Source organism: Pangasianodon hypophthalmus, chromosome 11, assembly GCF_027358585.1.
Source record: "Pangasianodon hypophthalmus isolate fPanHyp1 chromosome 11, fPanHyp1.pri, whole genome shotgun sequence".
NCBI classification, from domain to species: domain Eukaryota; kingdom Metazoa; phylum Chordata; class Actinopteri; order Siluriformes; family Pangasiidae; genus Pangasianodon; species Pangasianodon hypophthalmus.
Window position 1 is genome coordinate 4,320,540 of NC_069720.1, and position 25,054 is coordinate 4,345,593.

Here is a 25,054-nt window from a genome sequence, read left to right on the forward strand (position 1 = left end):
ATGTAGCCTATGTGGTGCTATCATGCTGCTTATCACTGTTATCTGAATCTGAAAATAGACTAATATTCACTAATATAGCTAGCTAATCTAGTCTCACATTCTGAATGTGGCTGCACTGATGGACTGCTATTTTTCACATCTGCAGTTAACATTTTGCTTTGAATTCTCGTTATACGTGTACGTACGTGTAATTGTTGATACGGTGAAGTTTTCTGTGAGGAGACATCTATTTTGCATTTGTGGAAGGAGACTCCAGTGTCAGAGCTTTGTAACAATCAGAAGTAAAGCTGTTCATCTAAGTTTGGGGACGTATTCGGGGTGGGGGCGTTGTGGTTTCTTGATAACATGACAAACTACATTTTTTTTCTTATTAACTTAAAGATAAAGGGAAAAGAGAGGTCGGTGTTGGAGCGACTGTTTATAGCTGCTGTAACGTAAGTGATATCAGGAATGTTAAACACAACATTAAACGTAACCATAAAAGGATAAAGCAGATTTTGTTCTTTAAGGAATAATGACACCTTTGTTGATTAGTTTATTAGTTTATGAATAGTTTATTAGTCCTATAACAGTATACCCATGTTATCTTATTTCTTATTTGGAATTTGTACTGAATATCTGCAGCCATGTTGGTTAGCTTGAGCAGGGGTTAGTTAGGCCCAGGGCACACTGCTACTCCTCATAGTAGCCAGTCTTGTCCACAAAGTTTGACTGACAAAGTAAAACAACCAACAAACTAACAAATAAATATACATAATACTAGTATTCATTCATTTTATGGAAAATTATGTTTTAAAACCTGCACCACATTATTTAATTTTGTCTCCTTTGGTCCTGCATATATATTTGCCACTACCTTAAATGTGTTATTTTGTTGTTCATTGCTAAACATATAGGCGATATTTAAAAACGTTTTTAAAACGTTGTTCCAAAGACTTTTGCTTATTTAAAGTTTAATTGGTAATTGATTACTTTAAAAATAATCCTATTTACAATGATATACCAGTTTTAAACCACTTAGCGGTCTGGGCTAAATTGCTTATAGTTTCAGTTCACGTTTTTTGTCGCGATATTGCTCTCGATAACTCACGTGCCGGTATGTTGGTTGTATAAAAAGCTCGCGCAAGTGTTATTCAGTTAGAGGATGTTGATGAATGGCAGAGGTGTAGTGAAAACCTGCCAGGTTTCCCGGTCTGTTCGCGAAAACTCAGGCGTTTTAGTAAGTTTAACAAAAGAACATTAGAGGGGAAAACATGGGCGGGGAATCTTAAAAACACCCGCCTTCTTGCTGTCATGAGCGGAAAACAGTCAGTGAGGCAAGAGGCAAACTTCTGAGGTCTGTCCTGAGGAAACCTCGGACACTTTATTCACGGTATTTCACGCTTTTATATATACATACCTTTATACATATATACGGACACTTGGATATCTTCTGTTAACGTTAGCTAAGGAGATTTTTTTATTTGGAAATTACCAACTTTTCCAGCAGAGCCGGATGGAAACGGAGCCGCTGTTATCAGAAAGCAGAAAGCAGGACTCGGTAGATTACGGCTCTCGACATGACTCTGAATCTGACTCCCAGTCTGACTCTAAAGGGACGAGTCGACTCTCTTATTCACACAGCAGGGACTCTGTCCATGTCGAAGAACGTAAGTGCATTTGAACAGACTACCTCTGGCTAATTTAGGCTTAGTTATGCCATAAACACTCAGCATTTCTTTTCACGCTTGCACAATTTCAAAAATCTCTGGCATATCCTGTTCCTTAGCAGGCTGTCCAGGTTAACTTTCCCTTCCTGAGGTCACTTTTAGCAAACTGACCAGACACTAAAGTGCACCTAAAGCGCTCCAAAACTATATATATCTGTATCTATATATATAATATTTGTCTAGATATACTATGGTGTTGGTGTTATGGATACCAGTACGATAGTATATCTAGAAACTCTCATATATATCTGGATAGTATATCTAGATATTCTAGTTTTGATTGTGACTTCATCACTTTTGTGAAAATGATTCAAAATTTTTTTATGACTCATCCTGTACTAGTCTTGTGTTCATCCAATTAAACGCTCTCGAGAAGGTAAATGTCCCGGCCCTGGAGGCGGGTCTTGCTCGAAAGTAGCAGCTTGTTAGCATCAAAAATGGTTCGTCTGTGTGTTTCTGTTTGTGCGTCTTCACACACAGTATTCCTTTTCCAATCATCCCCGTGCAAATGGTTGGAGTTTATTCATTTGGAAGAGGGTGGAATTTGTGTGACCAGGAGTTTATTTATTTATTTATTTATTTATTTATTTATTTATTACTAACTTGAGGCTGTTTGATGCCAGAATGTCGCCAAGGTGATTTTGTTTTTTATACACATTCAGGGATTCTCTATCAGTAAAAGGAAATAATATCATAGAAGAAGTGTCTAGGAAGACCTTCTTGTGTGTTTTGTCAGCACTAATTCTTCCAGTATGTATGAAGAGGAGAAAAATGGTGACTCATGCAGTTCAGGGTGTGCATCACAACCACAGTACATTGTTAACAGCAGTGTGTAAAGTATCGGGAGAGCTTATGCACATGCCGTTTGCATTGGTGACAGCTTTTAAATGAACCTTTACAGCGCGCACATGTAGTGGCTGAGACGTGCACTTATCTTCTCAGTGTCCTGAGTGTGTGTCCTTTTTAGAAAACAAGAATAGACGAGTGTAGTTTTTTTTTTTCCAGACACAGTCTGTTGTAAGAAGGATCTGAGCTGTGCTATTTTTTCTCTGCTTGTATTCAGCATTTCTCTTTTACTTGATATTAGTCTCCATTTTCCACAATCTGGCTTCTCAGTTATTCATCAGGTTTTGGCAGCCAATTTCTTCCACTTCATTTAAAAAAATAAATAAATAAAACCATTTACTAGATATAATAATGAGAAAGTTTCTCGAAATTATGCCTTAGTATTTATTTACAAAAAAAGAGATCAGTTAGTATCTCAAAATCAGGAGAGTTATTTATGCTTAAGTTTCTCAGGTGACTGTAATCTGTTGAGGGACCGTCTTCAAAGTGTGCCTTATTAAATGCGTGTTCCACACAAATGCCACATCAACACTAAGAAATTTTGTTTCTATACTGACATCAACATGAGTACAAAAACAAAGTGAAACCATCCATGAAAGTCATTGCTTTAATGTATTTATAAAAAATTCATTGAAGCCTGCATGTAATGAAGTGCACTTTGATGACGGTCCCTTATTACTTAAAGGGCAGAGCCGATTGAAGTTCAAAACACAAAATGGGAAGGTGTAGTGTGTACAAAAACAAATTAGCCAGTTAAATTGCTCCAGGCGATATGATTCTTGTATCAGCGGCTCTGAAACTTTTCTGCAGCGTTCTGAGAATCCTCACAAGCTCCCGTGATGCAGAGGAAGCTTTTTCTTCTGACACGGAGAGATGCACTCACTCTGCAGGTAATTCCTTCTGACAGAATTTCTCTGCAAGTGACAGATTTGAGAGTTTTAGCTTGTCTCTACTCCCAAAACATCCGATCCATTATGGAGGGCTTGATAATTAGCTCATGACCTGTTGGGAGTAGAGAAGACTTGAAACAAAGAAGGACTTTCAGAACCCTTGTTCTAGCACATAAAACATAATCAGTGATGCATGATGTCAGTATAGAGAGAGATACAGAAGACAGACCAAAATTTTTATTTTTTTTTTTTTAGAGGAATTGCCCACAGGGGTATTTCCTGTGTTCTCTTATGGTAAGGTTGAAAGCTTTTTGAATACGGAGTAAATCCAATACTTAGATTAAATCTTTTCTGGTAGAAGTACCAGCTGAATGCTGCGTTAAATTATGATGGAAGACATATAAATGAATATCAAATATAATTGTTTTCATATACGATGGCACGATGGTTCTCTATTCTCAAATCTGACTGGTCAGAAGGTGTTGATTAATTTTCTATAACAGCAGCTCTAACAGTAGCTCTGGCTGCAAGGCAAATCACAGGTTTATATAAAAAAAATCTGTTTTATTTAACAAAGTATATTTATTGATCTGTTGAAGCTTTCTGTAATGAGATGCGTATTTAACATTTACGGAAGGAGTCTCCAGTATTGACACGTTGTAACAGTCGGAGGTAAAGCTGTAGCTTTCACTTTTCTATTTTGGGAAAGTCCTCAGGATGTAGGAAGTTGGGTTTTGAGGTAAAAACCAGCTCTTTTTGGCTATAAACAGATAAAAAGTATGACTCACAAAAGTAATACACACGATTAAATTGAAACTTTTAACTAAAGAAAAACTAGAACTATAAGAAAAAGCAGAAGTGAACTATGTTCTGTGTATGTTTTTCAATGCTTAAAGTTATGGTGAATTTGAACAGTTTTCAGGTGTCTGTTTAGTTTGGAAAGGAGCCAGAATTCACTAGTATTAGATGCCAGGGTTTCATGCCGCAGGAGGAAGTTGGCGGAGCTGCATGGCAATGTGCTAACGTGTGACTCTAGTTCTAGTCGGATTTATTAGTGGAAATGGTGTCTGGCAACAAGTGAGTAATTTACCGCTTGTTCCGAAAACTAACACAGTGCACTGTCGCAAAATCAAGGGGAAAAACCCACTATTATAAAAATCCTCCTACATAACAACTGTCGAAATTTCTCAGGAATTCCAAGTGACAAGCTAAGGAGGGGCTTTAGCAGCAAGACAGCTACAGTGGCTCAAATCCATGGCAAACATACATACAGCGTTCAGAGACACACATTTAGAAAATGACAGGATGTGTGAGATTCATGTGTAGAGGTGGGTGTATTTAAAACCAGAAAGTCTCCAAAAGTTAATGATGACTCTTGACACCAGTTGCCACACTGCCAGATTTATTGTAGTTAATCCTGGCAGTATCTCAGACATGTATTGAACAGGTTTTGATTGATGTTGTACAACATACATTGTGCAGTCATATATTTCTAATATCAGACACAAAATAATTTCTCACTTTTTAACCTGCCCCAGCACTAACATTGCTAAAACTGAAAATGAAACCTTTATAAAAATAAGACAAGAAATATTTATGTGAAATAAAATAGAAAAATGATTTGAGTCACACTAAAAACAAAACTTCACACAAATTCAAATTCAAGTTAAAAATGAATAAAAAATTCAAATTTTATATATAATATAATATAATATAATATAATATAATATAATATAATATAGCTATTTTGGTCATGTCTGAAACTCATATCTGGAAAGGTGGATGTCTTACAGAAAAACAAATACTTCTGGACAGGAAGCAGCATGTTGCCAAATCTATTGGGAAACAGATTTGTTTTAATTTTAGCAACGTGTAGTTAAACAGCAGTATAGGCACATGACGTACTTGGATTTACTGCACGCCCGAGCAGGGCATACAAGACAGCACACGTGACTAAAGATAGTAATGACATTCTGCTTCTGTATAGCTCCAGTGTAGGGCAAATCTTCCCACACTTGTGTCAGCAGTGGCAATGCATCTAAACAGGCACTTCACACCTCTTTGAGCAGCACTGGAGAAGCGATAGAGATATCAGTGGTCAAACCTAGGAGTGAAAAGGACGCGTAACCGGACACCTGACTGTCACAAGGTGGTGTTAAAAGTGAACAAGAAGTGAAAGTGTCCTCTAAAGGGAGATTAACTGTAAGTGATTATTATTTATGCACTGTATGCTCACACACACACACAGCTAAGTTTAAACTCTTACTCATTATCAGTTTTGCTCAACAGTCAGTAAAGCTGATCATGCAATGATTTCTTGATTACGTCATGATCAGATAATGTAGTACAGTAAAATGATGTGGAGAGATATGGCATAATTAAATCTTTCATTAAACTGTCCAAAACTGAAAGATGCATCAAATTAACTTTTATTTTGCCCCTTAAACTGGTGAACCTTTCATAAGAACAAGGCTGTCATTATTTATCATTACTACATGATCCTTTAAACACAAGTCAAATGATCATGTAAGTGCCAGGATTCATCTAAACACTCGAGGAATCAGATGTGTGTAGTTGCACTGGCCTTCTGTGGCAGTTCTGTGATCCCGATTGACAGCCGATACGTTGTGCACCCATGCATTTCGCAGAAACGACTGCACTGTTGAGGTTCCTAAAAATCATATGAAACAATCGAATACTTGCACAATAATTTTTTTTCCCTCGACCACTTAACAAAGTCGCTTCAATTTTCATTTCATCATATTAGTTTTGTATTAAGAAAATTAGAATAGAATAGAATAGATTTATATTGTCATTGTTTTGAACAATGAAAGACTGTTTAGCAGCTCACAAGGTTTTGGCATAATAGACAAACACAAATAAAAAATAAAATAGACAAGAAGAGAGGTATTCCAAAAGGTAATATATACAATGGTTAGTGCAAAATATTGTAGTGTACACTGGAGCAAATTAAACAAGAACAACAGTGCAGAATACAGTATACATAGTGTTGTATTCACTAATACAGTAGACATATGCAGTATACACTAATACAGTATACATAGTGTTGTATTCACTAATACAGTAGACATATGCAGTATACAGTATACACTAGTACAGTATACATAGTGTCGTATACATTAATACATAGCATTGAAGCATAACAGAGTGTAATGAATACTATTGAATACTATTGTGTACCAGTTGTATTGAAGATAATGAAGATGTAACAAAATGCAGTGAAGAAATTTACGCTCAATTTAGCAGCTAATATGCTGATCCTCTCTATGTGATGTGAAATGAAGAGAGTCATATGCAAGCACACAGCATACACAACACCATCGTCCTGTCACAAAAATACAGGTGGTTTTTATTATACTGTACTATATATCCAGTAACAGCTTAATTAAGATCCTTAGTTTTGGAAGATATGCACAGTTTAGATGAATACATTTAATGACATTTAATGACATCCACTACATGGCCAAAAGTATGTGGACACCTGACCATCACACCCATATGTGGTTCTTCCCCGAGCTGTTGCCACAAAGTTGGAAGCACACATTTGTATAGAATGTCTTCGTGTGCTGTAGCTTTACAATTTTCCTTCACTGGAAATAAGAGGCCCAAACCTGTTCCAGCATGACAATGCCCCTGTGCAGAAAGCGAGCTCCATGAAGACATGGTGTGTTAAGTTCAGAGCGGAAGAACTCGAGTGTCCTGCACAGAGATGGGATAGTCAACAAGCACATATGGGTGTGATGGTCAAGGGTCCACATACTTTTAGCCATTTAGTGTATATATTTTCAAAGACAACATGAGTTAAGCGTACATGAGCAATTGAAAATGTATGCTATCTTTTGCTCAGCTGTATTTAGAAGTTACTTCATGTTTTGTTTGCATCCTATTAGTGTTTGGAAGTTCTGGATGATAGGGATGGGCGAAGTTAACAATATGATATCAGTATCGCAGGTATCACCATTGTCACTCATAGTAACAGGTAGCAGATTGGGCACTAAAATCTATTTTTGTATGAATTTTGTAAAATCTATTTTGAAATGTAGCCCTTTTCATTGTAAAATTATTTTTTTTAAAGATTTATAAAAAAAATATTATCTATTGTGAAAATGTCTTCAAGGATTGTGGTTTATTTTCTCCTAATATGGCAGTACTGTTGAATTCTCGAATCTGAATTGGTCAGAAGAAGGTTTTTATTAATTTTTGAACAACTGATTCTAAAGGTAGTTCCAGCTGTAAGGCAAATCACATGTTAATATTAATACACTTGTTCAAATGTGTGCTAATAAAATAATATAATTAATTCACAAGGTGGGCTTAAGTAGACTTAATCTAATCCCCTGTTTAACATTTATGGAACGAGTCTCCACTGTCAGTGCTTTGTAAGAATAAGTTTTCCTTCAAGGGAGAATCTTCAGGACAGAGGACTTTACGGTTGCTTTATGGTTTCTTGGTAACATGACAAGCTGAAATTTTTTTTTTGTCTTACCCAAGAGAGCTGCTATAATGTAAAGGATAACCGGTACTAACCTGTCTCGTGGATATTATACAACTTGAAATGTTACTATAAACAGAAAAAAGTATGATTTTTGTGTTCATAAATGAAAATTGTAATTGATGGCAAATTGCTATGGTATATGGACTAAAACATTCGGGTTACTGGAAAATAATCAACTTCTCGGCACTCTCCGTTGAGGCACTCAACACGTGATGTGTTGTTGATTATTTTCTTATAACAGCACATCGCATTGTTTTTATTCCTTGGTGGAATGACTTCTATACAGCATCATTTCTCTCCTATTCACTCATATACTGTTCTTGCCTTTTTTTAACAAGGTGATGAAGAGCTGTGCATCCAGCAAGCGGTTGTATTTATTGAAGATGCCATTCAGGTAATACAAATATCCCAAAAATTGTTTATATTACAGTGTTTACTATGTCCTGTTTTAAAACTTTATTTATTGTATTATGTGTACATTTTTCTCCACAGTATCGATCCATTAATCACAAGGTTGACTTGAGATCCTTGAGCTTATACAGATGGTACTACTCCAGGACATGTCAGTGGTAAGCAAGCAAGAGCAAGGATTTCTAGTGCAGTTTTCTCAATTCTCATTTCTGAAATTATTTACTAGTTGGATCAAGAGGTGTGTTACTGGCCACTGGGTTGCTCTCTAACAGTGTTTCATTTCCCCAGTGTTGGAGTTGTAAGACCTGGCCCATTGTTTGAGTAAAGATTTTACACTAATTTTATACATTAATATATTAATGAGAGGGTTATGGCAAAATTGCAAAATAACTGTGAAAAAAAAAAGAAAACCACCGTCTATCTTCCCTCTTCTCAGTAGCAAGGCTGTACAGAGAAAAACCTGTTAACCACTAGCTAGCCAACTAAAGTAGTGGCCTAATTAATGTGGAATTAAATCATATAAATTACTGTGGATATTTTTTACTTAATGCTCCTTACAGAAAGTCCAGGAAACTGCTGCAACACTGCAACATTAAACACTACACTTACTGAATAACAGTATGCATTTTTACCAAACCTACGCCTATGCACTATATTATTAATAACGACAGGTGACCTGCTTTGATCTGCAAATACAAATTTTTGTTATATTTTTTTAAACTAGTTATAATTGTTTTCCAAAGCTAAATAACCCATGAATTTAGCTGCATGTACGGTTATTAACATACATATATTAATTCTTTTGTGCGTGTGTGTGTGTGTGTGTGTGTGATGAAGGGGTCTTGGTATTACCATTGCTGTGATTCTGGCTCTGGCCTTTGTGGAGAAACCTTCCTCGATCACTTACACATCAGACCCTCGCTTCAGGCCTGATCCCTGGGAGCCACCATGTGGCCTCCCCGAGGCTGTAGAGATGGTCTGCCTCTGCATCTTCATCGTGGATGTAGTGGTCAAGGTATATTATTACATAAAATCATTACATATAAAATACTTAAAAAGTGCAAGAACATTTACAGTATGTACACATATTCGACGTCACTTTAGTTACGTGTGTATGTGAATTTCTGCTCCACAGAGTTATCTGATTGGATGGGAGGAGTTCCGTATGAATAAATGGCTGATTGGCTACGTGCTGGTTATAGCGGTATCAGTCATCGACTGCATGATCTCTTTTGCCATGCTGTGTGGTACGGTGAGTTAATCAGATGGTAAATCGGATCACATATTTCATGTATTAAGTTTAAAATAGATATCAGATAGAATTTTCATCTTAACTCTTAACTGTGTTGGTAGATGGTAGTAATGTTTGCTTTCTTATCTCCACATGCAGACCATACGAGTCAGGAGGCTGATTCGGCCGTTTTTCCTCTTGCAAAATTCCTCCTTAATGAAGAAAACTCTAAAATGTATCAAAAGGACACTTCCAGAAATAGCAAGGTAAGAACATTAAGAGGCTCTTTTTTTTCTTATGACTGCGTGTTATAGGGCTTGTGTCTGTGGAAGTTGAGCTTGATAATTAGTTATTCGTACATCACCATAACAGGAACAGTAGATACCTCAGACCTACACATCTAGACACACTTGAAGCTGCTCTGGTGGCTCATGAAGGCCAAGACACTTTATGTTGGTTTTCCTTTAATTTGTCACCTGTCTGTATATTATCTGGGATAATTTTATAGTAAATAAAATAATACAGAATCATTCTAGACATGTAAACATGTAAAAAATTGCTACACATGACCAAAGAAGGATGGGACTAAAATTTCAGAGAAGCTGTATCATCAACAATAAACACATTACCCCCACCTCCCCATGTAAAACTAATTCTGTACTAATAAGGCTTTAATTAAACTATTACAGCCCTGTACACATGAACACACATGCAAAGGCAACCCTCCATCTTACTGTCTTTTTCTTTCCCAGTGTGATCCTGCTTCTGGCCCTCCACCTGTGCTTATTCACCATGATTGGTATGCTGATCTTCCCCAAATTTGAGGTATCAGTGGATAAGCCATACTTTATTCTGACATAGAGACTTAGATATCATCGAAATGTAAGATCTAAAGATAAAATTAATTTGCCTAAATGACAAATTGTCATTACAGCTTCTATTATTTGTATCATTTTTTTTTTCTAAATCAGAATACTAGATGCTGGTGTAACTGATGAAGAATATTACTCATAAATGTATGGAATCTGTTGTGTAATGTGTCAAAAGGACTCGTCGAAGAATGGGGAATGGGAGGCTTACTTCAAAGACCTGCCTAAGGCCTTGTCCTCTCTGCTTGTGCTGCTGACGACTGCTAATAACCCAGACGGTACAGAGTTTCTTACTGTGTCTCATCAGAATCAGAATCATTGTATTCACCATATTACATGACTCACATTAATCTCAAATGAATCATATGTGTGGTGGCATGAGAAAACCGTTCATATGGTCAAATTTTGACATTTTTGACTATGTATAGTTGTGAAAGTGACAGACTTTTCTTTCGTACATGTCTCAATCACAAGTAAAGTTCTAGCATTTTAAAGTCCAAGTCCACTTAAAGATGCTGCACCTACCTCTATATTGATAGCTTAATTAATGTTGAAAATTATTACCACACCGTAAAGAATTATAAGTTTACAAAGGGGAAATGAGTTATCACTTTAATTATCATCATCATCTACATCAGTCTCTGAGCCTCTTCAAACGAGCCTCATCACTGTCCCTTTGTCACTGCACTGATCTCTTTTCACACTAACATCGTTGGGGAAATAATTACTGCCTCATTTAGTCAGTTCTGTCAACTAAATTTATTTTTATTAACGTCTTTTTATTAGTCCATTTAAACATTTTAAATCTTTGTCATCTGTACAGTGTGTAAACTCTCTTCTCTGTTTTGATGATGATGTAATGGTGTAGGAGCATCATAGACACACAATATCTGATTACAAACTGATCAGAATTGTGTCCGTTTCGCTATGGCACTTACCTATCCAACGACTTAATAAAAGCTTGCCATTCACTGCGTGAGAAAAACACACTTACCTAGGTTTTAGATGTCTTTAAGCTGACTGACTACATTTACAATGGCATTTGTGAAACTGGCTCCATAGCTTCAAGGCAAGGTTAAAAAGTAGCATAAATAATATCATTTATATCAACAGCATTTTGGTGACATATTTTTCTGCGGGTTTTTTTTTTTTCTTTTTTTTTTTTTCATTGGCAGAAAAACTATTTTTTTGGTCCAAACATGATTTTTTGGCCTTCTTGGCTGTTTTCCAGAATTCATGCACTGGGACATTTGTTGGGTTTCCCCAGACTGGCACACACGTAGTGCCATGGAAAATATATTACCATTGTCCAGTGCTCAGTGGTTTCTGTGACAAATGTGTTGCAGTATTTTAAAGATAATTAAAAAACTGGAAAATGTTTACGCATTTTGCTGGGCAGTGCCTCTTGTGCTAAAGGCCTGGTCATAACATTTCTACATTTGCTACTACAGAAGGACCCCTGTATCCACGGGGAGTAGGTTCCAAGCCCTCCAGCGGATGCCTGAAACCGCAGATAGTAGCGAACACTATATGCTATATATATATATAAAACGGCTGGGTGGCATATACAGTGTAGATACACTGGACAAAGGGATGATTAATGTTCCAGGCGAGACTGCACAAGATGTTATCATGTTACTCAGAATCGTGCGCAATTTAAATTTTGAATGTTTACTGTATTTCTGGAATTTTCTATTTATTTTTTTTGGATCACTGACAATCACGGTTAAATAAAACCATGGTAACAGAAACAGCGGATATGTTTTTTTTTTTTTACTGTATTATTAATAATAATATAAACCACTTTATTTTTTATACCACAAGACTATTGAATTTTTTTTTTGATTGGTCATAAGGTATTGATTAATTTTTTATAACAGCAGCTCTGACACTAGTTCCTTCTACAAGGCAAATCACAGGTTTATATTAATGTGCTTGTTCTAGTATGTTATTGTTTCTATAGTAATAATTTACAAAGGGGCTTGTATGGTAGATGCCCAACAGACAATTTAGAAAAATGTTTGTAAATCTTTGATAAAATCTCCAGTGTCAGCACTTCATCAGTAAGTTTTCCTCCATAAGAAAGGCTTCAGAACTTTGTGCGTTTGAAGTCTAGTGAGGGACTGACTGTTTATATCTGTTGTATTGTAATCGGTAACAGAAACTATCTTGTTGGATGGACATTTCACAACATTAAATGTAACTATAAATGAATAAAAAGTATTAATAAATAAAAATTCTTGGTGAATAGCAGCAGTATAAGATGAATAAAACACTTTAGGATGTATTGATATAGGGGGAAAAAAAATCACCTTTGGGGTGGTAACATATAACTGCAACTACAGCAAAAATATACACAATAAACGGTCCTAGGTAAAGACCCTTTCATAACTGTTTTTCTTTCTCTCTGCCAACAGTGATGGTTCCTGCATACTCACTGAATCGGGGATATACCATATTTTTTATACTTTTCAGTGTATGTGGTAAGTTTCACAAAACCTGTGCAATGTCACAAATGTTAAGAACTTCAGATGTGTTTGATGAATATGTATTTGAATGTTATTACATTTTCCCCCCACAGGAACCTACATCTTGATGAATTTGCTCACTGCTATTATCTACAACCAGTTCCGAGGCTATCTGCTGGTGAGTGGCTGTTTTGTGTTGATTTAGTCTTCAGTGTCTGTTAAAGTGTTCTTGCATTACTTATGAATTTCTGCCCTTTGGCTTGGCTTCTTTGCAGATGTCAGTGCAGGCCTCTATTTTAAGGAGGCATCTGGGGATCACAGCTGCATTTAAGGTGCTTTGCTGTCCGGGTCAAAGCCACGATGACAATTCTGAAGGTCATGTGTAAGTTACAGCCAGTTTGAACTACAGAGTTGTAGATTCTGATTGGATAGAGACAGTGTTGATTAATTTTCTATAACAGCAGTCCTAGTAATAGTTCCAGCTGTAATTCAAAGCACCGGTTTATATAGCTGACACTCCACTTAATTTAAGGCAAATAATAAATTGATTTAAAACCATGTTATTTAACAAAGAAAAACATATAATAGTTAGATATTGTTTGGAAGTGTTCTGTAAGGAGATGTTTATGAAACATTTATGAAAGGGGTCTCCAGTGTCACTGAGTTGTAAGAGACATTAAGTTTTGTACATGTGAGGGTTCTGGACCGAGGAATTTGTGGTTGTGTGTTCTTGGCAATATGACAAGCTACATTTTTACATCTTATTAACTTCAAAAGAAAAAAAGAGAGGCTGGTGAGGGAATGACTGTTTATAGCTGTAATAACATAAGTGATAACTGGAGCTAACTTGTTTTTATGTATGTTCAACAGCATCAGACATAACATAAACAAAGTACACTACATTGTTCTTGTAAAAAAAGTCATTGTTGGCAAAGTGCTGTTGTATAATAGGAACAAAATAATTTGAGACACATCACACCACTCATAATTATTGGTGATTATTTTCCTTTATCCTATCCTATTTCCTATATGTCCCCAAGATTTTTATTCTTTACGTAATTGACGTGTGCACACATCCTGTATTTGTGTGTTTAGAAAGAGAGTTCGAGTGGACAGAGTGCTGCAGGTCATGAGAAGAGTGCAGATGACATCATACTACAGACAAGCTGTCATTAAGGTGAGTTCAGATATCAAGCCGAGAAAAGATTTCCAGGCTTTGTATATAAGAAAAGCGGCTCTGGGATGGGAAAAGCTATACTTCAGTTTACCATCTCTTTTCTCAGGCTGCTCAGGAATTCCCTGATGGTTTTATTGATGGTGAAGCATTTCGGAGGCTGTTTAACGAACTGGATAAGGAGCACATCAGAGAGGTAACGTCCTCTGCTCTGAGGAAGTCATTTGTATAACTGTATCTAGATACCACCGGGGAGCTTTGTGTTTTTGCATGCATGTAGATCTTTAGTTACCTATGAAAATATTTGTAAATGATGATATTTGCTCTTTGTCCACTAGCACCCACCGAAACCAGAGTACAGCTCCTCATTCCTACAATCGGTCCAAAACGTGTGTAGTCATTACTACTTCACTGTGGTGGGAAACACCGTAGCCCTCGCCAACGTCATTTGCATCTGTGTGAGTAGCCATTTCATTTTATTTTTATATCAAATATTATTTTCCTTCACAGTTACAAGAAAAAGAAATGGTTATAATTTTAAATGATAGTTTTGATAGATGTATGCCAAAAAAAACAATGCCAAAAAACCAGACATTTTGTTATAATGGTCTGTGTTGCCATCTTGTGGTTAGCATACGAAAGAACATGTTGGGGAAAATATACAAGGGTTCTTCAGGGAAGGATTACTTGAAGGCTTTACGTTAAACACTACATCCTGAGGATTCCCTTTCAGAAAAGATATCACATACAACCCTCGTTAGAACTGTTAATCATCTAAACAAATCTTTTAATCTTAAAATCTTTTTAATCTTTCTGTATCAGCTACTGTATCGTGATGGGCAAGATACATCAGTAAGAACATAAACGTGGCCTGACAGTGGAAAATCGCACAAATCAAAGCTGGTCTGAAGAAAATCCTGAGCCATAGAAAAAAAAATGAAATCCGTATATTATACATTAATGTGTAAGCAAACATTATAATAAAAAAACATGCAATAAATTTTTCAGTTTGATATATCCAAAGATAAAATAAATTTAAAATACCCAGAAATTATAAATTATAATATAAAATTCCTTTCTTTCTGAAGGGCTGAAGTTCTGGACTATTTTTTAGTATAGAGGACACTAGTCAGAGAAATGATTATATTTATATTTATATATGTATATTATATATTTCCGTGTGTGATACCACTTTTTTTTTTTTGCAGAGTTACTGAGCATTGTTGAGAAAACTATAAAATTGTGTTTTGCAGAGCATTTTGGTGCTGGATTCAGACAAGACTGTAATGGAAAGGAATGATTACTACATGGAGGTAACTTTATTCTGAGTGATGGCTTATGGTACCATAAAGGTGCTTTCACACATGGCCTTTTGTGCTGATAAGGAAAAAAAAAAAAGGCTCACATGACATGCACACTGTAACCACAACAAGGTTCTTACCAGACTATCTAGGTTCAGCTAATTAACTAGCCTAGTTTGCTCTATATGGTTTAACTGTGGTGATGAGGAGATTGTTTGTCTTTGCTGTAGCTTTAAAAGCAGAAAATCAAGAGAATTTGAGCTGAAAGTTGTTATTTTTAGTTACATTGCCTCATTAGAATTTTGGCAATGTAATATTTTCAATTCGACATGTCGTAAATCTCCTTATAGACACTCACTAACGAGATTACATATTTGTTTTTCTTGCTTGACCCCCAACTTGTGACCTGATTGGTCAGGAGATAAAATATGTCACTTTTTCGAAACATTTGAAGCACCTCTGTGGCAGAAAAAGCCACACGTGAAGCATCCTGACACAGTTTCATTTGGTTGAGTGACAGGAAATGATCATCATTAGTACTTGCAGTGCTTGTTTTGTGTTAAAATGTATTACGTATAAGGTAGCATAGGCCAAAATGCCCCCTGGGATAGACTGATAGAAAACATTATATACTGTATATCTTGTATTTTTTGGAAACCTTGTATCTCCAGTGGTACTACATTTTGACCTTTAGCCTTTTTTATGTTGCATATAATGGATTGTTTTTTGTTTGTACAGATCATTAATTGGGCTTTTATCATCTACTACCTATTAGAGATGATACTGAAACTGATTGCCCTTGGTTGGAGGGGTTACATCTCTTACAGAAATAACATCTTTGATGGGTTCTTCACTGTCCTTCTGCTGGTATATAAATACATACATATATATTACAAAATAATTATTGTTTAGTTAATGTTTGCTCAGCAATTCTGCTGATAGAGACAGATTTCATGTTTTATAATTTGATAAACAGTTTCCCTGTTACACCTGCATCTAAACGAAACCTGTATACTGTTTTTTCATTAAATAGATCCTCCAGGTTACTATTTTTGTCATGTTCAGGATTACCAATCCAAAATCGTAAGTGTGATTTCACTGACACACAGTATTATAATGGTAATGATAATCTCCTTTCTTTATTTTTATTGTGTTCATCATGCTAATGGTAGCTGTGTGTTGTTCCCAGGATGCCGACTCTGCACGGGAACATATCTTTGTGGGAAATGGTGCGACTGGTCAACATGCTGATTGTCTTCCGTTTCCTCAGGATCATTCCAGAAGTCAAGGTCAGCCGCATGGTCCTTATGAATGACTTGTATTATGATCATGTCAACTTCTACAGTCCACCTTATGCACATGCGACAGTCACATCGCAAGCCTGGATTGAGTATCATTATGCTAAAATATTTACTGTTGATTTTTACTGTTTACAGATGATTAAAGCGCCATATGTTGTACTTGACATCCATTTGTATCCATTAATGTTGTGGAACATCACAAAACAAGTTAGTTCCTGTTATCACTTACGTTATAGCAGCTATGAACAGTCGTTCCATCACCAGCCTCTCTCTCTCTTGAAGTTATTAAGACAAACAAGGCATCTTGTCATTTTAACTAAAAAAAAAAAAAAAGAAATCAAAATTCCTCTGTCTTGAAGACCTTCGTGGGGTGGAAAACGTACTGAAGATTACAAAGAGCTGACACCGGAGGCTCCTTCCATAAATGCTACATAAGCTTGTCATTACGGAAGACATCACCATATTAATGATTGTACATTTTTCTTTGTTAAATGAAGGTTTTTAATCTGTATATTATTAGTCTTGGGTTATGTGGCGCATCCGCTAAACAAGTCCTTGTGAATGAGGTATTATTATTAGTATTACTGTTACTGTTACTGTAGAAATGATGCTATATTAGAACAAGTGCATTAATATAAACCTGTGATTTGAATTACAGCTGGCACTATTGATAGGGCTACTGTTGTAGAAAATTAACCTTCTCATTTCTAATTACACATTTTCTGTTTCTGGAGCTGGGAATAGTTTTGTGAATCTGGATAAAAATTTTTACAAAAATTTGGTTTTTCAAATATTGCAACATTTATTGCAAGTTGACTTTTTCTGAGTGGCCAGGGTAGTCATGGTGCATGCCTGTTAAACGGACTTCTCTCGCCATCTTGTGGTTAGGACTGTATATTGTATTTCCATAGTAAATTGGCGGAAATTTGCAGCTCTTTTGATGGAATTTTTTTTTCCAGTTGTGTTAATGTTGCAGGTTCCTGAGTCCATGGTATGTATATAATTTAGTTTTTTATTTTTCCTTTTTGTAGTTGATGGCTCTGGTGGCTAGTACTCTTGTGGACCTCGTGAAAAACTTGCGGGCTTTTGCCGGGATTCTGGTGGTGAGCGTAAACAGCGCTTTAAGGCTTTTAAAGCATCATCAGTCATGCGTTAAGGATGCAGTCTTCAAGTTCTCTGCTCTCTGATTTAGGTGGTGTACTATGTGTATGCTGTTATTGGTATCTGGCTTTTCCAAGGAGCTATTACTCCTCCAGCCTCAAGGTACTGTATATACATCAATAACAAATATCATACTTTTATAATGTTGTTACATTGTCATATAGTTTTAAGCTGTTTTACTGAAGAATGTACCACAAACAGTCAGGATTAACTCAGAGTTGACATAGTGAGAGCTTGGTACATATACATATTTGGGCTGGGCAGTCTGATCATATAATATTGATATCATGGTAAACACTTTACTCTTTCTAATTATTATTATTATTTTTTTTTTTTACACTTTTCTGATATATTGCAGACATTGTCAGTATTAATATAACAATTACACAATAACTCTCATTGGAAGCAGCTGGTACAATTTTGTACAGAACCGTGAATAGAACCGTTAACACTTTTTAGTGTTAAATAATTTACTTTTGTAGAGTGAAAATAAAGATATCATTAAACTTTGTAGTTTATTAGCAAATCTATATCTATATCAAATCTATATATATTGAGTATCATGATATCACCCGCCCCTAATACATACCATACACGAGAGTTGCTGATTAAAGCTCAACCTGTTGTTCCACTTCCCACAGTTCCTAATTAGGGCTTTAATGTTATGACATATTGTAAATGAGTTCTTGGTATTCTATTTTATACCCTACTTGTGTATGTTTCCTTGTAGTGCGGCCAACTCAACTAGTGAGAATGGTACATCCAACTTCACCATGGAGTGTGGCTCCTATGAACAGCTGGAGTATTGGCCAAACAACTTTGATGACTTTGCTGTAAGTATTTACCCTCAGCAATATTTATTGCATAGTTTAAGCATTAACAGCTTGTTTTTTTTTTTCATTACTCAATGTTCACTTATGGGTCGTTCAGTCTTCTCTAGTTCTGCTGTATGACGTGATGGTGGTGAATAACTGGCAGGTCTTTATGGACGCTTACACGAGATACACCACTGAGTAAGGCAACAGCTCCAGAAGCTAAAATATTTTTTGTTTCAGCTATGTTATTCTCTATACATTTCTGCATGATTAACCATAATCATAATGGTTGTCTTTAGGTGGTCGAAGGTGTACTTTGTATCCTGGTGGCTCACCTCGTCTGTCATGTGGGTCAATTTGTTTGTGGCACTCATTTTGGAGGTATGACAATTTTGGCTGTTACTAATTTTAATTTATCTCTGTGGGTTTCAGCAAAGCAGTACATAACCGACTTTAAAGCTGGTTTGGGTACTTTGAAAAACACTGTCTATCAGTGTTTTGGGGTTTTTTCAAAGTACCCAAACCAGCTCTAAAGTCAGTTATGGCCCTGTCAGTAAAACTTACACCGACTGGAAACAGCATGAAAATGTCTGTGAAGCAGTTATGGTATCTACAGAGATTTTTTTTTTGCTGTTGTTGTTAAACGTATAGTTTCTTTCTGTTTAGTTGTTATTATTATAAATATATAAATTACGTAGTTTTCCTGGTGAGTATTCAATGGTGGGGTCAGTCATTATGTCAGAACACTTGTAATATTTGGGGAAGTCTTCTTATATATGGCTGTTCAAAGAGAAACGCTCTCTGGTCTCTGTGGCTGCCCCAGGCTATAAACGGGAGAAGAGCAATCAAGAAATTGTTTGAATTTTCATTTCAGTTTCATTCAACTAGCTTAAGTTAACATCTGGTTAAAAATATCTAACTACATATTTAATATGTAAAGTTATTGTATAGCGACCAAGGAAATGCTCAATTATTAAATTATTAATATTTTAAATAGAGAAGTGTCTTAAGTATGCAATGCATATAAGAATATACACACACACACACATGACATCCACCTTTAATGTTCCAGAACTTTACTTACAAATGGGACAAAAGTCATGCGTTGAGCGTATCAGATGTGGAGAGAACAAACTATGAGACCACAGTGCTGATGATGTTCAGGTAAGCTCCTAGTGTCTTTGTGACTGGTCCACTTTTTATGAATTTGTCTCTGCTTGAGCTTCTGCCTCTTGGACAAGGAATGGTTTAGACAGTTACATTTTCTTTTGTTGACATTTTGCGATACATTTATAGTCCCCCAGGTTATTTGCATTGAGATTAATGCTCACAAAAAGCTTTGTTTAAGGCTGCTATGGGTCTTGAATCATTTGCCTGATGTTAATTCACCTTTCTATAGACAGAATGCTTTGAGATCACCGCTCAAACAAGTTGAGGTGCGGCATGAATTTAAAAATATTTTTATATTAAACAAATTTATATTTGTTTATTTTAATCACTCATTGTTGGGATCAGAAAAAAATGGGGTCTGAAAAACGGTCCTCAACAAGAAAGACAAGAAAGTAAAATTCAGAGACACTCTGTGAAAATTACACAAATATGAATCAACAATCAAAGCTGATAGCAAGAATTTTAAGATTAATGACAGTTGTTAAAATGAATGATGAGACTGACAAATGTAACTTGTATTTGTATCAATTGTACATTATTCCCAAGTAGTAAAATTCAGTAATAAAACATTACATTGTTTAATTTTCTTAAAGTACACAATATATACCTTCATATATGTTGTGTGTCAAGTGATCAAGTTGTCATCCTGCTTTCGGTTCACATCGAAGGTGCTGGGATTCGATCCTAAAAAGAATCAATTCCCTGATTCCAGGCATGAAAACTAAAAGTCAGCTCTGATGTTGCACACATGAAGCAAGCAATATGAATTGAGCATCCAAGTGTTGTAGTGAAACAGCTAGTGAATATTAGCTGTTAAATTGAGATTGACTAGTCAGGACTGAACAAATCAGGGTTTGAAATGTAGATAAGACCCTTTCCCATAAACTGAGACCTTGATCCATTGATCTGTTGATCACTCTGTGGCCTAATGTTAGTCTGTGTGTTTTGAAAAAAGTAATCAGCATAAACACTATATAATTCTCATGCCATGACAGATTGTTTGACGAATTTCAGTAATACTATAACTGTAAGTAGTGACCTGTTATTGAATTTAGCCTAGTTAAGAGTTATGTAGTAATATTAGGTGATTTAAATGCTATTTTTTGGTATTTAGAATAAAATACCAAAATAATCAAACTAAATGGTTAATTTAAAAAAATCCTTTGTTCAGCAGCATCTTTCAAGATGGTTTGGATTTCAATATGCAGTGAGATTTAAAGCCTCATTCCTTACTGACATGCTGTTCCTCCCTGCACTGGCTTGCCTTTGTGAATGAAGACCATTAGTTATTCTTGTTTTGGTTTTTTCTTGTCTGGAAAAAAAAAACATATCTAACACTTGATTGCACTCTAGCGATCTATAGCATGCTCTATAACATACTCTGCTCTAAAACATCCTGCAATATGCATTTATATTCTCCCATCTCCCACTTCCACCTCAGAGACCAAATCCAAGGACCGAGTCAGGAGGACATAGAGAGCCACCTCCAGTGTCTTCCACATCTCCATCTCCCTCACTGGTCCCTGCAATCACACAGCCCTTAACTACAGCGCCACATACACCTGCTCTCCACCACGCGTTTACATTTACATTAATCCTGACTGGAGTGTGGAGGAGTACAGTCTGCCATGGTCTTGAAGTGGGGTTAGTGCAGAAGACAACGCCATGTGCTGCTCAGTTTTCTGCTGAACACATGTTAGTGACATGGCACTGTTTTAAAATGCCAGAGTCCTTTTATTATTATTTTTATTTATTTATTTTTTAATTAGTTTAGTACTAGAGCATTTCGATCTTGGTTATGAAAGGGAAATTATCAGATTTTTGTTTTGAAATGAATGTTTTAACTAGATAATGAATTTCAAGTCTTTGCAGAGAGATCATGGACAAGATGATACCATCCAGCCTGGTCTGAGTTTCCAAAAAAAAAAAAAAAAAAAAAGGCAGCAAATTAAGTTGCTTGCGTGAGTATTCAACTCCCTTGAACTTTTCCACATGGTGTAGTGTTATAACCTGGAACTGAAATGGGATTATACATATCATGAGTCTAAACAAAATATGTAATATATAAGTGGGGGGAAGTCAATATAGATTGCAAAATTATTTGCAAATAAAAAAAAACTTAAAAGTTGTGGTGCATTCCATTCAAATAGTCGTGTGACTTCTTGTCATGATTTATAATCCCAATTAAAACAATTTCAGTTCTCGGTTGTAACAGTACAAAATGTAGAAATGTGCAATGGGGGTGAAAACTTATGCACGGCACAGTATGGTGTCTGAAGTGTCATTTGTGAGTGGCACCACATTCTATGCTCCACTACTTCTCACTCACTCAACCAATCTACTCGAAGCACCGTTGAGCTCAAACGCAGGCAGCAGATGTCAGTGACATGGAAATAGTGCGCTGAAATGACCCTGAAGCTGGGCCAGAAACTCTTTCATGCAGCCAGACTGTGTTTTACTGCTGAGATGGGAACGTGAAGATCTTGACAGTGGTGCTGCTGAAATGCAGAATTTATTGAGGTGCTTTTTATCCTTGAGCATGCGGTACATTAATACTCAACAAAGCTATTATGGCATTACAACCTTGAACGATAGATGTCTTTTGGTCTAAAAACTAACATGTCTACAAAGGAAGTATATAGTATTAATCACTGAAGCAGCAGATATATATTTACAGATATACCTGTTAATGCTTCCTTAGCTGATGATAATGTCAATAAATGCTGCTGTTCTGGTAATACGTGTGTGGCACCCGGAGAAAACCCTTCACATGGTGAAATTATGGCATTTTTTTACTTTATATAGTTCCGAAAGCTTTTGCATGTATCTCAACATTTTATACCTGCTTACTTTTAAAAGTGAAAAGGTATAAAATTGCAAAAGGATTTCATTCTGACTGCAGTCATTGTGCTACAGAACATAGCTATCCAACAACTTGATCAAAGCGTGACATTCACTGTGTGTGAGGAAATCACACTTAGCAAGCAAGGTTTTTAACATCTTTATCTAGACTGATGCCCCATACACACATATACAGATAGCTAAGATTTCGGAGACTGAAAAGTGGAGACAGATTGAAGTGGATTAAAAACTTTGTTTTCACTACAGAAAAAAAAAGCATTCGTTTTTGAAAACGCTGACATCATGGCGCGAACCTGTGCGTGCCCATTACGGGTTTTCATGTGTCATAAACGTGCTAATGCTCTGTTGATCAGGTTGATCACAGTATCGCTTTGTGGTCTGTAATTTCTTATTTGATAATGTGTTTGTAATTTCATTCCACTTCGTTTTATTATTACACCCTCGTGCAGAGGCGCCAGACGTTAACGCGTGCTGTACCGCGCCTGAATCGACCGCTCCGTCTGTACAAACCACAATGCAGATGAAGACCTGGGAGAACACTTTGTATTCAAGTGCATCCTTAGTTGCACAATAGTTACACCTCATCATCAGTCCACATATGAATCCGTGTGTTTATCATTTTTTATGGCATACTATCACTGCGCTGGCTTGCTCACGTGAACGTTTTCAAATCATTTTTACGGTTTCGTATGGATGAAGATATTTTTAAAGACGCTATTTCTGTGTGTGTGTGTGTGTGTGTGTGTGTGTGTTTTAAACAGAAGGGTAAAAACTATGTTTTCAACAATATCTGTAAACGTGTGGGTGGGGCCTGACTGTGTTTACCACTGCCATTTTATTAAACTGGCTCTTTACCCAGCATCTTTACAGGAAAATAGCCTAGACAATATTTAAAAAAGTGAATAAAAACATTTCCACATCATTTCCATTAAATATATTTATGGTTTCTCCAAGTATGTATATTCAATTTTGGACAATGTTGGATTTTTTTTTTTTGTATGTTTATTTTATTTGGCTGTTTGCCACAATGTAGCACCATCAGCATCATCCGATGGTTTTCCCAGACCAATACACACAAGTAGAGTTGTTAAATTGGTTCATTTCTCATTATTCATTGGCTGCGTACAGAGCACAATATCATATATCCAGTGAAATATATCCAGTCGTCTTCACCCTAATTTTTATCTACCACCTTTGCAGTGTAGTGATTGATAACCATAAACCAGAATTTAAAAAGCAGAAAAACCTGTTTACACAACAGTGTTTAATAATGGAGATTTAAGGGCAGTTGTCGGGGCAGTTGATAAACGTTTATGCATTTTGTACATTGCTTTCACTTGTAAGTTAAGCTGTAAGAATTTCTGAGTAGGTGCTGTCATTGTAGTGCACATCACATGGATAGCATTCAGGAAAGCATGAGGAACTTGAATTAGTTTTTACTCTATAAGATCAGTTTTGTTAAGTCTTTCTTTCATGTTCATGTCCTGTGCCTCATGTTAATACATTACTTGTTGGAGCGTTATGGTTAGTTTTGAATTCATGTTATACAGCTAATCACGTGCACTATTCAGGTGTGTTAAAAGTGTGTTAAAACACTTTCAGTTCCTTTCTCAGTTTGTGTTGAATTTTGTATCTGAAATCACACATGCACTACAAATGTGGTAGATAATATTAGATTGAAAAATGCTTTCATTGAATGAATTTCTTTTCAAAGAGATATAGATGGCAATATGATAGGGCTTTCAAACACACACACACAGCATTTGGTGATAAACAGTCATCGATGTAATGATCAATAATAAACATTTGGTTTAGTAGACTGGCACTATGATTGGATCAAAATTTTAAACAAAACTAAATGTTCAGATTATAATATTTATATATGATATATAATAGTTATTAATGATCTATATTTAGATTATATAAACCATTAAAAAGAAATCAAAAGGGGAATCACTGCTGCAGATGAGCCATTTTTGTTACTCAGTATGTAAATAAGATTTTATTACAACTTTTATAGTCAGTGTTGGATAAGAATATTTTTACGATATTATCATGATTAATAAAATTTGTGTTATATAATCATAATATGTGTCTCTGATACCATCAAATGAGCATTTCAGTGTTCTGAGAGACATCTGAATAAAATGGGATATTGTCATAAAGTTGAAATGTCAATCATGTTCCTTTTTTTCTTTTCTTTTGTTCATTCTTGAGCACTGTTGAATTCTTGATAATGATTGGTCAGAAGGTGTTGATTAATTTTCTATGACAGCAGCTCTGACAGTAGTGTTGCTGTAATTCAAATCACAGGTTTATATCAATCCACT

General features: G+C 35.9%; 1 protein-coding gene and 1 long non-coding RNA gene across 5 annotated transcripts; one reads left to right on the forward strand and one right to left on the reverse strand.

The window, feature by feature from the left end:
• Window positions 1-1,021: 1,021 nt before the first annotated feature.
• Window positions 1,022-24,896, forward strand: tpcn2 (two pore segment channel 2). Of its 4 annotated transcripts, none has more exons than XM_034308571.2 (27): window positions 1,022-1,372; window positions 1,487-1,649; window positions 8,300-8,355; window positions 8,454-8,530; window positions 9,210-9,387; window positions 9,508-9,624; window positions 9,763-9,869; window positions 10,356-10,428; window positions 10,651-10,750; window positions 12,890-12,955; window positions 13,054-13,118; window positions 13,216-13,322; window positions 14,036-14,117; window positions 14,224-14,310; window positions 14,453-14,572; window positions 15,368-15,427; window positions 16,154-16,282; window positions 16,449-16,498; window positions 16,605-16,704; window positions 16,852-16,923; window positions 17,748-17,819; window positions 17,909-17,979; window positions 18,608-18,710; window positions 18,808-18,890; window positions 18,992-19,073; window positions 19,765-19,856; window positions 21,304-24,896. In XM_034308571.2, exons 2-27 carry the CDS (start codon window positions 1,496-1,498, stop codon window positions 21,404-21,406), a joined length of 2,406 nt encoding a protein of 801 aa, XP_034164462.1. In that variant the 5' UTR covers window positions 1,022-1,372; window positions 1,487-1,495; the 3' UTR covers window positions 21,407-24,896. The 4 variants fall into 4 exon arrangements, with proteins under 4 accessions (XP_034164462.1, XP_034164461.1, XP_026786216.1 ...); XM_034308570.2 differs by having other exon boundaries at window positions 1,023-1,372; window positions 1,490-1,649; XM_026930415.3 differs by lacking the exon at window positions 16,852-16,923 and having other exon boundaries at window positions 1,025-1,372; window positions 1,490-1,649.
• On the reverse strand, window positions 19,081-20,606 carry LOC128319227 (uncharacterized). Its single transcript, XR_008302666.1, has 3 exons — window positions 20,470-20,606; window positions 19,777-19,923; window positions 19,081-19,516 (listed from the first exon to the last, which is right to left on the reverse strand). It is a non-coding gene; the product is annotated as an uncharacterized LOC128319227 (long non-coding RNA).
• Window positions 24,897-25,054: the final 158 nt, after the last annotated feature.

Coding starts and splice junctions, on each gene's coding strand:
- tpcn2 (XM_034308571.2), top strand. CDS start 1,496: ATGGAAACGGAGCCGCTGTTATCAGAAAGCAGAAAGCAGGACTCGGTA. Junction 9,870..10,355: donor ACACTTCCAGAAATAGCAAG/GTAAGAACATTA, acceptor TTTCTTTCCCAG/TGTGATCCTGCTTCTGGCCC. Junction 16,499..16,604: donor AGGATTACCAATCCAAAATC/GTAAGTGTGATT, acceptor TGTTGTTCCCAG/GATGCCGACTCTGCACGGGA.